A 14983-nucleotide genomic window follows, 5' to 3' on the forward strand; every position below is an offset into this window, starting at 1 on the left:
AACTTGGTACTTATTTACTTTTAAATATAAATTTGAATTTACTTTAATTTAAAGAGATATTCCTACATAGAGAAATAATACTTTGTTTTTGTTCCATTTCCCAAAAAACAAAATTATGTACCTAAATATGTATAAGTTTATACTATATAAATATGTATATAATGTACAAGGGTAATTTTTGCTTAAACCTTATCTCTCCTTTGTTGAGTCGATCGGCAAGTAGTCAAACAGCTCGGCTGTTCGAAATTAAAAAAATAACCGATAAGTTGGTTAGAACATGAAGGTCAAAGGCGTTTTTCAAGGGCTTCCTCAGTTTTTCATTTAATAGAAATAAAACAATTACTCATGAGTTGAGAATTTGTTTTAGGCATAAAATGCTTAATACGCCGATCTAATAAATGAATTATTTATTTATTTATTTTTTACATTCTGAAATTATGTTTTTGTAATGGCCGCACTCTTAGACATTGTGACGATGAATTGTATTATTATTTATAAATGTTAAATATTCCACGTTTGTTTAGAGTGGGCGATGTCTAATTTAAATATTTGCCTTAAATCTTTTTTGTACAATATATCATTTATAAAAAACTGGTTCTTCTTTTTAGGTTTTTAAAGAAATGTTGGAAAACAATCAGCAAAATCTAAAGAAATATGGCCTAAAGGGAATGATGGGAAAAATAAAGAATCTCGCAGTTCCGTACAAATGTATTGAAATAAACTTTCGAGAATTTTTGCAACGAATTTTCTAAGACCGTTCGATCATATTGAAATTTGTATTCTTGGCATTAATGAGACAGGATCCAGTTCAAAGAGGCCGTCTTACGGGGGCCTTAGACTTGATTTTAAGGAATACAACTCGAGAATTAGGGTGCAGGAAATTGATGAAGACAGGAGAGCTAAGCAGAAATTTTGAGTTACGATTGGGTGGTTCTCCTTAAGCTTGAAACTTCCTTTAAAATTAGAAAGTTTAAATAAATTACCACTTTTAAGTAAACTTCGAAACAGATGCTATTTAAAAAGAGTTCTTTTGAAAGGAATGCTGAGGAGAACGATAACATAACCACAAAATGAACTTTACTAAAAGAAGCTCCGGCAATAATTATTTAATTATTTTTTAGTTCCAATTAAATACCTAAAGCGCACCAACATTAAAGGCCTATTGAGGCCTAAAAATTAATTATATAAAACAGAATTATTGAAAATAAACCCCCCCCTCTTTTGGACGTATTTAAAGTCTGTGTACAAAATTCAGTCATGGCCAATCACCTACAAGCGACGGACCTGATACCTGTTGGTCTGGCTGTCGGCAGCTCTTCTGGATGTCATTGGAATTTTGCGCAGATCGCTAATTGGGTTTTTTGTCTACCCTTCTGCGGATATGCTACGTGAAGAGAAAATTCAGGACGCTCACTCCTGTGCACTGTCATTGAGGGCGTCCAGAGATTCTAGAAGGCTTATTGTTACCAACTTTCTGTTGAATCATGGTGAAAGTGTTTTTGTGAAATTCGTAATCAATATTAGTCATTCTCCATTAAAATTCTTATATTAATATTAGATAATACGATTTTAAATTTTGTCTATAATGTGATCTTTCCCTCGAATTTAGTTAATTTCATTTTGATATTTTTCCCCACGCGGAAATAAAGTGTAATGAAATTTAAGAAGCTGCATTTTGTTTAAGCACTCTACAACTTTCAGAAAATGAACCAGATCTCAAATTTTTGTAGAAGCCTAACGGAAGGTATTTTAAATATTTGCGGGGCTCACAAAAAAAAAAAAAAGAAAAGTCATTGACGCCCATGTCCTTTCTAGTAGACGCCCAAATTTGGAGAGTGTTGTCCTCTCGTTAATGACATAATAGTTCCAGAGGCTTCGTTAAAAGGTAAGTTCAAAGACAGCAACAGGAATCGAACCTGGATCTTAAGATTCGTTAATTCACCGCGCTAATCCTTGCTCTGTTTTACGTCTTACTTCTCGCAACTTGCTCAACAAATAAAAGGAGGAGCCTTTGTTGCATTTTTAACATTTTAATATTTTTTTTTTTTTTTGGAGAGATAAGGATTAAGTATTGTTGGTTTGTATTTTTATTAGAAATAACAAAAACTAAAAATAATAATTTACAGAACATTCAATAAGTATGGTAGAAGAGCCCACTGGGAGTCATTTTAAATTCTCATTTAAAATTTCCTTTTTTTTTTAAGAATAAAACTTTTCGGCTTTTGCACTTGGCCCTAATATTTATCTATTTACAATTATTATTATTCGTAAAACAATTTCAACTTGCTTGATACAAAAAAGGGGGCAAAGTTAACCCCATTTAAGGAGTTTTTATTTTGCTTATTCACTTAAACATATAATTATTTATATGCATATATATTTAAAATATAAATATATTGAATACACGAGGATAAACACCATAAATTAAAATTAAAAAAAAAAAATTACGTGAGGCTTCATAATAATTAATTTTTTTTTTTATTTATAACAATTAACAAAAATAATAATAATTATTAAGAAGAAGTAGCACAACCATAAACAATTTATTAATAATAATATTTCAGGAGCTCCAGTAATGTTTTGATCGGACTCATACGCACGCACACTAACGTAACTATATACAATAGAGAACACAAACTGTGATTTCTTCATTTTCAATTAATCTTGGCTTATCTTGGTGTGGAGAACCAAATAAATCATAGACGTGTTGTGGGGGCGGTAGCTCTAGCTAAGGAGGGGGTAAACATCTCGTATACATGTTCTCGGCTCCGGCTCACAGAGAGCCAAATAGTCCCTTATTCCCACTAAACATATATTCATTTTCTTATCCTCTTCTTTATTATTTCTTTAAATATATTTTTCTTTTTTTTACAATTTACAAATAGTTACTATTAAATAAACAAAAGTTTTATTTAATTATTTTCTTAAAATTTTCACGCACTTCATCCCCGGGTCTTTCAAAAAAACTGAAATGAAAAAGATCGCGCGCACTTTGAAGTCATCCAATTCAATGCAATTTTTTTTTATCGGTCGATGGTTATCTCACTTCCAAAACATTCTCCAATATTTCGAGTTTTTTTGCTCTGTCCCTTTCAGTTGTAACTGTAACAAAAAAGAAATATTATTTATTTAATTTTTTATTTTTCCAAAAATATTTAAAAATTGTTACTCGATGTAAGTAGCGCATCATAAAATAAATGGGTTTAGAATAAAGATTATAAGGGAAGGGATTACGTTATAAGGGATTAGCTATTTGGATAGCGTATTGGACTCCCGAGTTTGAATACAGCTGCTGACTCTTAGATTTTCAGTGTTACCAGTAACGATAGAACAGTAGTCGGAGGCCGGCAGCGCAATGAAAAAAGCTCAACCTCAGATGTTGACGCGCCTTAAATCATTTAAAATAAATCACTCAATCAATAAAATCAAGATTATAGTCGGGTAAAACTAATTGGCGGATCAAGATCAAATTGACTTTCTCGCTTCCACTACGGGTAGGACCTTCCTACACTGACCGATCTTACACGAAGATGGGTTATGATTGAATCGAAAATACTGCATTTCAGTTTATTCCAAAAAAAAGAGGCCCCGTCCCGTTTATATTATTCTCTAGGGCGCACTAGATATAAGCTAATTCGGATTTGCCGAGCTAACGCTAACCAAAACGCAGCCAGGAATACATTCCCTTTCAAGTCCAAGTCTACATTTAATTAAACCAAAACTCTCGCTACCATACCAATACCATGAAATGGTTGCTCATTTGCTCATTCTAAATATTACGCTCGTTGATGTGAAAATGTTGAAAATGGATTGAGTAGAATAAAGAGAATCGGTCGCACTATGTGACCCATCTTCCTGTTTCGCTCCTCAACATCTCTTAATTCTATACTCCGAACCCCTCTATCGAATTTGTCGAGACAGTATTTTGATTTATTTTTTATCCAGTGCACTAAGGTAACAATGAATACCATACAGCTTTATTCTGATTTGATTCATGTATTCAATGAGGTAAAAAGTTCTTAATTTCATTCAATTAATATTAAATGAACATTTTCCAATAACTGACAGAATTAACAAAAAAATAACTGCAACAATAAACGATTAAGTTTGAGAAACTTCAGAAATACGATTGGGAGAAACCGCAATAAATGTCGAACGAAATAAATAAACCTGTTTCCGAAGAGAGAAAAGACTAAAGACTCGACAGAAATTTAGTGTTTGGGCTATCTCCTTTGAAGGTTATTTTCTTGAATACTAAAAGAAATTGTAAGTAAAAGTATCGTTCACACATTTGTTTGTAGACGTGAATGCTAACCAGCAGAAGAAACAGCGATTTCGCATTAAACAGTGTGCAACTCTCTCTCTAGTTTACTAATGATTTTTTTTTTTTTAAATAAAAGAAGAAAAAATTTAGAATTTAGTGAGAAAAGTTAGAATGGTTAATGTTAAGCTGGCCGAGGACTAGCGGACTGACTAGATCGCTTCAGCTAGGGTAGAAGGCTCTCTGGAACCGGTCTGCCCTTGCTTACAGCCCGAGTTGACACAGCATCAATTATACGGTTATAATTCGAACGTGTCGTGGAAGTAGCCATGCAGCCAGTGTCCGGCGCAGTAAGATAGTGGACAGCAGTAGATAGCGCTGGCAGCTAGGTCCGACAATGTGACTAATGATCTAGCTAGAAGACAAAGCCTCCCCATAATCAACCAGCCGTCCATTCACTCCATACCGCTCCGGCTACACTGCTCAATGGACTTTTTTATATTTAGTTTCTTAGGGGGTACAATCGCATAGATTTTATCTGGACATTCTCTACGCCAGATATAACTGTAGATTCCATGGACACTAAGCTGACCATTTTTATGAATCTCAGCTTCTCTTCATGCGGATTAATTAATCTTTAGATCCATGCAAGTTATGAAAATGATTTTTCCTTGTCTTGTGGGGAAATTGGTCTTTACAAGCGCCGAAAGAAAGTCTTTTCGTCCTGAAATCACTCTTTCCGCACGTTTGAACTTAAAAACAAATCATATTTTAAATTTGTCCATTTAGTTCAGTTGGGCTTATTTATTTTCACAGAAATCCACAAAGAAAAAGGAGTTTAAATGCATTTATTTTAGCAATAAAAGCAAAGAAACTTAGACAACTTTAATGTTTAAGCATTAAATTAAAATTTGAGGAATTTTATGTGTTAATTTTTAGTAGTGGAGAGGGGGCACATTTGAAAAGAATTTACATTTTCTGTTACAGAGTGCACAGAATCGTATTATTGAACCTTTTTATTTTGTTTTCTACAACTTTCAAGTCTTCTTAACAGATCTATATCAATAAACAGTTGGTACTTTACATACATATCTATATGGTGGGGTACCTTTGAAAAAAATATAAAATAGAAAAAAATGATATTACTTTACTCTGAATCTACCTTCTATCAGTTATTTCTCTCACTACTTCATTACTTTCTCTTTTAAACCACTGAAATCTAGTTCAAAAATCAAGAATTACTCAGTTCGGGATGTTGTACCCGAAGTGGTGGGTTTAGGAAGTTTGAACAAAATATATGGTTTGTTGCGCTCCTTAATGTAGGTTCGTACCACTTTCCCCTTCTCTGCCAATAAAAAAAAAAAAAGTCACAAACTTGCAGGTCGGTAGGGCACATTTTAACTGAGATGTTGAAATGTACCTCCTCTCCTTCCATAAAAGAAAATATAATATCCAACACTTTTTGCAAGCAGACTTTCGTGAATACTAGATTTAAAAATAGGAATTCCAAATGTTAATATGGATTAACAATAGTTACACCTTGTACACTACAATCTTTAGAATACACTTCCAAAGCTGCAACAAAAATTTTACTTCCACCTTACAAAATATAACATTTCTCAATTCTGACTTTACAAACAATGAAAACGAAGGGAAACTCTGCCAATTATACAACAGGTCTACCACAAAATATGGAGAAAATTACCAATCATGAATGTTTTAAATATTTGGCGGGAAATTAAAACTGTTCAAAGGTGCCCCCTGTTCAAATGTGGCCCCCTCTCCTCTACTGAATCATTTCCTAAAGTAATAAGTCAAAATCTTTCCCAAGGAAGTCCACAAAGAAGTGGCATCCAAAAGAAAAAGGTTCAAGTAAGGCCACAAATCTCCAAAGGGCCAAAATAGAACTGCTCGTCAGGAACTGAATCTGTAGGAGGTAGGCCAGTACAATTATTACGACAGGCTGAAAAGGGTCGCAAAGGTATGTAAATGGCCCCCAAGCAGTGCCTGAGTAATTGCTAATTCAAGAATAATTTTATAAGCTTTATTTTTTATGTAATACTTATGAGTATGACTAGTTCCGCCATATCTCCGGACATTAGTCTCAAAACTTTCCTACTGGATCTATTTCATTTTGTTATTACATAGTTTTTACAAAAAAAGTGATCACATTGCCTCATTCAATCCAAGCATAAATCAAATTAGCCAATTCAATCATCAAGAAATTTCAAAAAAAATGTGGTGCTCAATTATTACAATTGAGGTAGTAAAATTTTTTTGAAACTTTGAAAGTTTTGAAACTTATAAAACCGCTATTTTTGGGGGGGGATACCTGGTATTTCCGGTGAACTCAAATTCAGCACGTCTGCCGATTCTAAATTATAAAAAAATAAAAAGTTGTAAAAATTTAGAATAATGACCACTTTATTAGATTTATTCAATGCGATAATTTCAGACTGTTGGCGTAAAAGTCTTTCTGCTGGTACAGTATTACTTTTGATCTGTTTTGGCAACGTGGCCACGGTTCCGTCTACGATGCGAGAACTTCTAATTTAGAAGTTGTATGTTACCCGTCTGAACAAGCCCACAAATACAGGTTCACATCCCAGGGGAGCTCAAATCTTGATATGAATAATTCGCTAAGATGAATCTCGTTCATGTGCTGGAAGTTACTTTAGAAACTAGAATAAAGTTTTATTTCACAAATTATGGAGAAAATTTTTCCTCAAAAATTATTTATTTCAAGGATCTATCACTGTTTGGCAATGGAAATAGAGTTTGTAACGAGAGAACCTTGCCCAGAAAACGGCCGTTTACTGCACTAACCTTTAGAAACCAATGATCTCTGTCAAAACTTAATGCTTCTTAGATCAAATTAACAAAAAAACTATTTACAAAAATAATTTATGTAAAAATTTATTTTGATTTCCTCTCTTATAACTGACATCGCAATAAATATTTAACATTATTACTATACGACAAAATATTAGAATAATATAGGAATTTTATATTAAAGGCCATATTACTCCATAGTAAAGAATGCATGAGACATAACCCCATCATAATATGCTGAGTCTAGGTAAGTAGCAAGCTGTACTATGGTTACAACCGTGTGTTTCAGCAAAGCATTTTGTTAGATTTAGTTTTATGTGTTAATTTCTTCTTGCTCCAACTGATAGTAAAATATAATAACTTTTAAAACAAGCAAATCAAATTTAAAAATGTGAATTTTCTTTGGAACTGCAAGTTTTTATCTTGAGGGTAGTAAAAAATGGTTTACAGTTTTGTTAGGTAATTAAAAATTAAATTTTATTACTTTGGACATCACCTTTAACTCGTAAGTTACCATTAAAACAATTATTGGGATATAAATTAACGGTTTCTTGTAAAGTTCGCAATCGATTTGCTATTCATAACACAAATCGCAATTATTTAATGTCCGATCCTCGCCCGGAAAGCGATTGCGGGAAATTTTTTGCCAGAGTACCAAAAAAAAAGTTTTATTAATGATTGATAAAAGTGAATCTAGAATTCCACATTAACGCAACAACATTATTCGGATTGCATTTAATATAAAGTAGTTTCCTCCTAACGAACCTAAACTTGTATCAGTTTTGACTAAATCCTCTAAAAGTCTTTTTTTCCTGTTCTTGAAAACCTTATTTTGAGGTTTCTTTTTCAAGAAATTTATTATTTTTTTTTTGCGTTTATTGTGCTACAATCAGCGCGTCAGCGCTATAAGTAACAATGATACAATAGAGTAGTAAATGATAACGTAACGAGTGGAGAAGTTACCCAGTGGTAACACTCCAAAACATTATATGGTTAGTCATTCTCTTCACTTGAGAGGAGATCACGAGGCCACTGTCTTTTAAAACGTCTTGTCGGGTTGTCAGGAAGAGTTCTAGAAAAAAGATTTTGAGCTAGAGGATTTATATGAGGTTGCAGGTTAAAGTGGAGTTTTCTGTATCTTGTTTTAGCAACTTGGGTGACAAAAGGAATGTTTAGGTCAGTGTGTATAGTCAGATTGTTGACATAAAATGGAGCGTTTACGATAGTTCGAAGTATTTTAGATTGTAGCGATTGAATCCTTTGGATATTGGAGCGTTTGGTTGAAACCCACAGTTCTATTCCATACGCCCAGATGGGTTTCAAAACAGAAGTATAAATCAGTCTTTTGTTGATCAGAGAGTTTTGATCTATCGTCTAAGAGTCTTTTAAGTTGTCGATAGCGTCTGTTTAGTTCTGTTCTTTTAAGTCTAGTGTGGGGGTTCCAAGATTAATTTAAATTAATTAAAAAAAAAAAGATGAGCCTAAGGTTTTACAAAATTTTATCAGTTATTACAAGAATTAATATCGGGTCAAGTTGACCAAATTAGTTTTGAGGTAACAGATTTGGCTAATCAATTTCTTAGTTGGTTCTGTGATTAATAGTCAAATAAAACCACGACACCCAGTCATTGAGCATGAGACCAGGTGATTCGAGACCATATTTCACTTTCTTGTGCTTTCAAAGAATGTAATTAATTTTGTTTTCCCTAATAACTTAATTTGTTCTTTAGTTCATCTATTGGTTTACATAAAATTTCTATTTGTCTTTCATTTTTTTAAAAATCCAGACTGCTTATTTTAATGAGTGCGCCGTAATTTTTGAAAAGTGCGAAGACTTTCATTTCTAACTTTCAACTACAAAACTATATAATGTGTTTTCAAAATCTAAATCCCCAACCGAGACTCAGTCCAGAATACTCAGTTATTACAACAACGTTTAACCTATCTAAAAGACAGGTCTTCTAAGTGGAAAATGAATGTAAACGTTCAAAAGTGACAGGCTTCACTTTTAGACATGCTGTCGGCTCACCAATTTACTTCAACCTGATTGCACTCCCATGTACTGACTGACAATAAGACACCTTCGACTATAGATGGAGAAACGTTTGACATACGTAGAATCAAAATACTAGCAACAAGAACTCAAAGCGTTTCTACATATAATTGCAAGGCTCCTGTATAGACGTTCAAAATTAGATTGTAAACAGCAAAATATTTAAAAATATCGCGCTACTGTAACCTATTTAGTCTTACGGACCAGTATAGCCGATCATTTCAGTATCTATTGAATCCACACACCTAGATTAAGGTGTGCCAAGCCATATGACCGTAAATGACACTCTCTCTTAAATGACTTAATCACCGGTTTACAAAATTTGACTCCAGCCTTTCCTGTGATTTACTGGGCAGTGACACTTGGTCCCCGATTGGTGGTGATTATGTTCTCTAGTCACTTTTATTTGTGATGTGAGTTATTTTTAAAATTGAAAATAATCAGTCAATGATAATAATTCAGTTGAATTTAAGATTGGTATGTTTACTCTTAGTAAACGTAATGTGAGGATGCAAAACGATTTAAAGAAAGGTCGGCTGATAAATAATTTGTTTTTTGTTTTAAGTATCTAACTTGGCAATTCCATAAAGGTCATAAAATCACCGAAATTGTTAAATTTTAGCAGTTGGCATGTTAGGACCCGAGTAAAACAATCATAACGAAGAATAATAAAGTATTCGAGTATGAAGGCTGAAGAAACAATAAATGTTGAAAAGGAAGAAGTAAGGATGGACTGAATGGAGTAAAGTGATGTTTCTGTACATATGTCTGCTATTGTTGAATCTCTTATGGAAACAGTGTAAAAAGAAATAAAGTGAATGGGGAGTAGAAAAAGTATTGTGAAGAGAGAAACTATGAAGAAGAGAAGTAAGAGGCTCTTGACGAGCTTGTCTGGAGCTGGAGGTGGTAGGTGTTGAAAAGAAGTAGGTACGCCCGGGCTGAGTGTCGCGTCTGGGAGAGAGGTGCCAGGAAACAAGAAATGTTGGTGGAAGATTGCGCAAGTAGTGTGTACTCTTGGCTGAAGAGGGGAGGTCGGTGGTGGACCGTGGCAACGGCGGCCATCTTGTTGTCTCACGTGGTCTGGGGCACTCCCCTCTCTGCCGCCTCACCACTGGGGGTGTTGGGCTAACCGCAACCACCGCACCGCGCCCAGTCCAAACTCCTAACTCCACAGCAATTTCTCCACATACTGCCCCGAACTGCAACTCAGTAGCTGCAATATCCACAACCACCTCCTGCACAATACTACAACTTCTATCCACTCTAATACCTCACTTTACACAAATCTACTTAACTAACGAAACAGTAAACTTATATTTCTTAATATCACTATTTGTACTCTTACAAAGCATTGTGCACCACAAACCTCATTCAAGGCGGCCTAAAAGTGCGACCTATAACCACTTGTAAGTTATTTTATAGCCATTTTATAAAATGAGACAGTTTTTCGTCAGAAATTTTCCAAACAGATAAATTTTGAATTTGATGAAGTGCTTAAAATATAGAATCTGTTCATTAGCGCGATTATTTTATTTGGGTAGGTTGTGCCACGGTGACTCCAACTACGTATTATACAATAAAACTTCTTCCAAGGGACATCTTTGAATAGCGATCTAATCAAAGAAATAGTACACTCTATTGGCGCCACGGTAGCCGAGCGGTTAGAGGCGAGACCTGCGAAGCTAATATGTATTGTGGTACTGGGTTCGATTAATGGTTAATAAAAGAAATTTACAGTAAAGTACGTTTGCTAGTCGCCTCCGTCCAAGACACCTAATTGGTTGTTGGACGTTAAGCCCCGCCTGAAAAAATAGGCGATTACTTTACTTTACTTTTACTTTTTAGTACTCTATTTCCTGTCGCAAAAAAACCAAAGGGTACTTGTTTCTGTTTTTAGGAAACGACACGCAAATTTTTCATTGTTTTCTTAAAAGAACGAAGATATAGATTTTTTGGTTTTCATGTTTACTTCTTTCACCACTTCGAACAGAATTCTAAAACTGTGCATAAGACTTCCACTTAGAGATAGCTTTCCATTGCTGCTAAAACGGACCATCTTTCTTTAAATGCTCATTCTGAATCATATTATCTAGAGATCTATCAACTGTAAATAAATGCAAACTTTTTTTTTTTTTACAAAAAAGTTTTACAAAAGGCTCTTTACAAAACACTTCACATGCATATTCATGCATTCTCGTGCATACTAAACAATCTCTTGGGCGGCACACCACATATTAACTGTCAGCATCCCAGTGCATCCTCTCCTCACATCAAAATCACACGCTGGCAATCCCACAGGGCATACTCTCTTGACAATTTTGGGTAACGTAGTTTTCCGTACATCCAGATAAGCTATAAATTATAATTATTAATTATACCCTTTTTCTTCCAAAACATTTTTATAAAAGAGAAATTCTACTAATCAAAGTATTAGATCTACTTCTGCACAAATAGTTCATTAAGTACTGACAAAAAGAAACCGTTAAAGCGTTTTCCAGAACATTTCCTCCCCAAAATGAAATCCATTCTTTAAGGTGATACTTCCCGAAGACCGAATTTAACTTGCAGTCGCATCCTCTGTTGGTACCTAAGCTTAATACTAAATTTGAACTTTTTGCGATTTTCGTTTTTGAATGACGGAGGTTAGTCACACAACTAACAATTTGTAAATCCCACTCTTTTTGGACTAAAGGGATCTGAAAATAGAAAATTTGCACGATAAGAATGTCCTTCTCTTACAGCAGCACACTAGGCAAAAGTAAAAATCAGATTCCTACTTGTAACTGTAAACATAATGAAGGCGTAGATTTATTTTATTAAATGACATGCCTAAATAAAATAAGCACTGTACAAAAAGAAATCTTTGTAAGCAGGCAGCGTGAAGCACATTTGGGAACTTTGAATGTTAGAGGGAGTGAGGATGAATAGAAAAAAAAAAAAAAACAGGAAAAAAAAGAATTCTCCCCTGAGAAGTAATAAATCGCTTGGACGACGGAATTCCGTCCAACCAACCCTTGGTGGCCTCACGATAAATTATGGTGTCTGTGCTAGTGGTAGTGTTGGAAAAACTAGATGGGGAAAAAGCAGAGTGAAGGAGAAAGATTGGTAGCACGTCTGGGATACCTGCACGCATCAGCCACAGCCTCAGTTGTGCAAAGTCTGTCCGAGAGGAGAATAGAGAGCTGGTATTTTTTTTAAAGAACTCACCTTTTTAGCGATTCCCGGTCCAGCCTATCCAAACTGGAACGACTTTCTTAAACTGGAGAGACAAAGCCTCCACTCATCTGCGACGGACTAAAAAATAAAATATTTAAAGTTATTTAAGTGCATCAAAAAATATACTTATAAAAAAAGTCTTAAAAAATCCATTTTCCAAATTATTCTAGCAAAAATACCTCTATCGAACTTTTATTTTATGGAATCAAAACCAGTTAGTGCTTCATTGAGAAACTTTTAAATTATCTTCATATGTCAAATACTTTTCTTTAATTCATTTCACAATCAAAGACAAAATTGCATCGCGAATAAACATAATAGATAAGAAAATTTCTCCATATGTCTAAAATTCAAAGTTGTCAGTGCCCACTAGGAAGAAGTTGCATTTTGTATGGCTAAATTAAACGAACAAGGAATAAAGCAGTTCGCAGCAAAGGTGTTAACAAAAAAAGCTTCCGACTGCAAAGTACAATTATTGTATGGAGCTTAAAATGGCAACATAAACTTACTTTATAAAATGAAGGTACGAATTTCTAAGATAAAGAAAATTAGGAGAAACAATTTTCGGTAGTGGCCAGTGGAAACGATATAACACAAATCAACTTGACAAGAAGCTGCCCAAGAAGGGCATCAATGATACTGAAACGTGAAGCACCAATAATGAGGTTTTTTGCAATGAATTGGTTTCTTTTTAGCGGCTGTTCAACATCAACCCTCCTGTACTTTATAGCCTGACCAATTATAAACCAGACCAAGAATCTCTTCTTTCAACATCATATGATGATGTGATGGCGGGCCGAGCATGTGGTGCGGTACCACCATATCGCCGGGTCCTTTGCGCATATCCTCTTCGAAAATGAAAAATTAAAAATGGCTGTTACATTTTATCATTCTCTTTTTCCAACTAAGTACTGCATTAATCAAGAAAATTTGAAGGAAAGTTATATTAACAAAAGTTTGGAAAAGTAAAGAACTATTTTTGAACTTGGATAGATAAATTGTTCGGGAGTGGAAGTAAACGTCTTAAGAGATTTATTGTGCTTCCCCGGGGAATCAGTTATAAGAGGACTGTAATTGTGTGGGAGAGAGTGGAAGATGATGGCTCTAACCACCCAACTCTAACCTTTGAATGATTACTTTGTGTGTTGGTAGCCTAGGAAACGTAAAGGAACTTACCTTTTGTAGAAAGGTTTGAAGGCGGTTTCCTCGTTGTTCGGTTGGTGGTGAGGCGGTGGTGGCTGCAGTGGATGGTTGTTAGGACTGGGCTCCTGTCTGGTATAGTAGCCAGGAGCAGGCGCAGCTTGGTAAGGTTGCGGAGGCCCTTGATAGGATGGTAATTTCATATTTGGCGGTGTCTGCGGAGGCGTGTCCGTCTGTACATCCGGATAACCACCGAAGTAGCCACCATAGCCTCCGCCACCACCGCCACCAGGTGGCGGTCTGTACGACGGTGGTCCCCATGTGGCTTGAACCGATGGGGGCGGTGTTTTGCATGCGGCCGTGTCCGCTAATGACCAGATTTTCGGTTTGGTCGCCGGCACCGGTACACCGCAATCCTTTGACATCTCTTCTTTCAACATCATATGATGATGTGATGGCGGGCCGAGCATGTGGTGCGGTACCACCATATCGCCGGGTCCTTTGCGCATATCCTCATCGTCCAGGTCGTCATCGTCGTCGTCAAGTTCCTTTAACCTGTGTTCTGCTTTAACATGCAACACTCCGTCTGTGCAAAACAGAAAGTAAATAAAGGTTACTCTGGTGCATTGTGCTCTTATTCCTCTTTAAACCCAACACATTTCGGTAGGGTGGTAAACAGTGTCCAGAATGTTAGAACGGTTAGACTCTGCTAATCTTATTGACAATCTCGAAAAACGTTTTCTTCATAGATTCATTCAATTATTAGAATTTAAATTTGTTTCTATTGGATCTCTCTATGTTGCCCTCAAAGTAGGAATAGTGCCCTAAGGTCCTTAAACTAGCTCAAAATTTAGATTCACAAGATAGATATCTAACAAAACTGCAGAAAAAACTAAGAAATGTATGACGAAAACTGAAATCATTCAGTACATTCTTGAAGTAAGTTTAAAAAGCCGGCCAGCTTGTAAAGTGCGCATTGACATTCCTAAACTAACATTTGAATCTTCACCCATTCTTTCTCTTAAATTCGAAGTGCCAGCTACATGTCTAACAACAAAATCGTAATTGTTCTTTTCCTAATTAAAGCTAAGTAATTGATGACGCTCAGCCCTGTCGTCTGATCTGTGCTAATTTGTTTGGTAATTTGTGTATTCACTTATTGTATTTGTGTACGTTTAGCTCAATAAATGGCTTATTTATTTATTTAATTCACCAGAAGATTGCAAAAAGAACGTGTTAAAATTAGAAAATAAAAATAAAAGAGGGGTGAGGAGATATCTCGTCTCAGTTTGCTCACTGGAAGGAAGTAGAGCTATTGGAATTTGTGACTCACCACATCTTTAAAAGTCTTAGCGACCGTAGGGGTAACCAACTCACAGTAAAAGCAACAATTTATGATGATAGCTCCACAACTGATTATTCTTTGTCTGCAGATGATGTATGAACAGCTATTTGGATTTGGATTTTAAAAAAGCTAACAC

At 35.1% G+C, this 14983-nt stretch overlaps 1 protein-coding gene across 2 annotated transcripts in view; it reads right to left on the reverse strand.

Moving 5' to 3' along the window:
* Positions 1-313: 313 nt before the first annotated feature.
* ara (araucan) overlaps positions 314-14983 on the reverse strand; it is a 232405-nt gene continuing 217735 nt past the window's right edge. For both annotated transcript variants that reach the window (XM_074118929.1, XM_074118930.1), the window contains exons 5-7: positions 13539-14088; positions 12354-12440; positions 314-3102 (exon numbers count right to left, since the gene is read on the reverse strand). In XM_074118929.1, coding sequence (XP_073975030.1) covers positions 12401-12440; positions 13539-14088 — 590 coding nt within the window. In that variant the 3' untranslated portion in view covers positions 314-3102; positions 12354-12400. The remainder of the gene's footprint in view (positions 3103-12353; positions 12441-13538; positions 14089-14983) is intronic.

Source organism: Rhodnius prolixus, unplaced genomic scaffold, assembly GCF_049639745.1.
Source record: "Rhodnius prolixus isolate KJV_2025 unplaced genomic scaffold, Rpr scaffold_2, whole genome shotgun sequence".
NCBI classification, from domain to species: Eukaryota; Metazoa; Arthropoda; class Insecta; order Hemiptera; family Reduviidae; genus Rhodnius; species Rhodnius prolixus.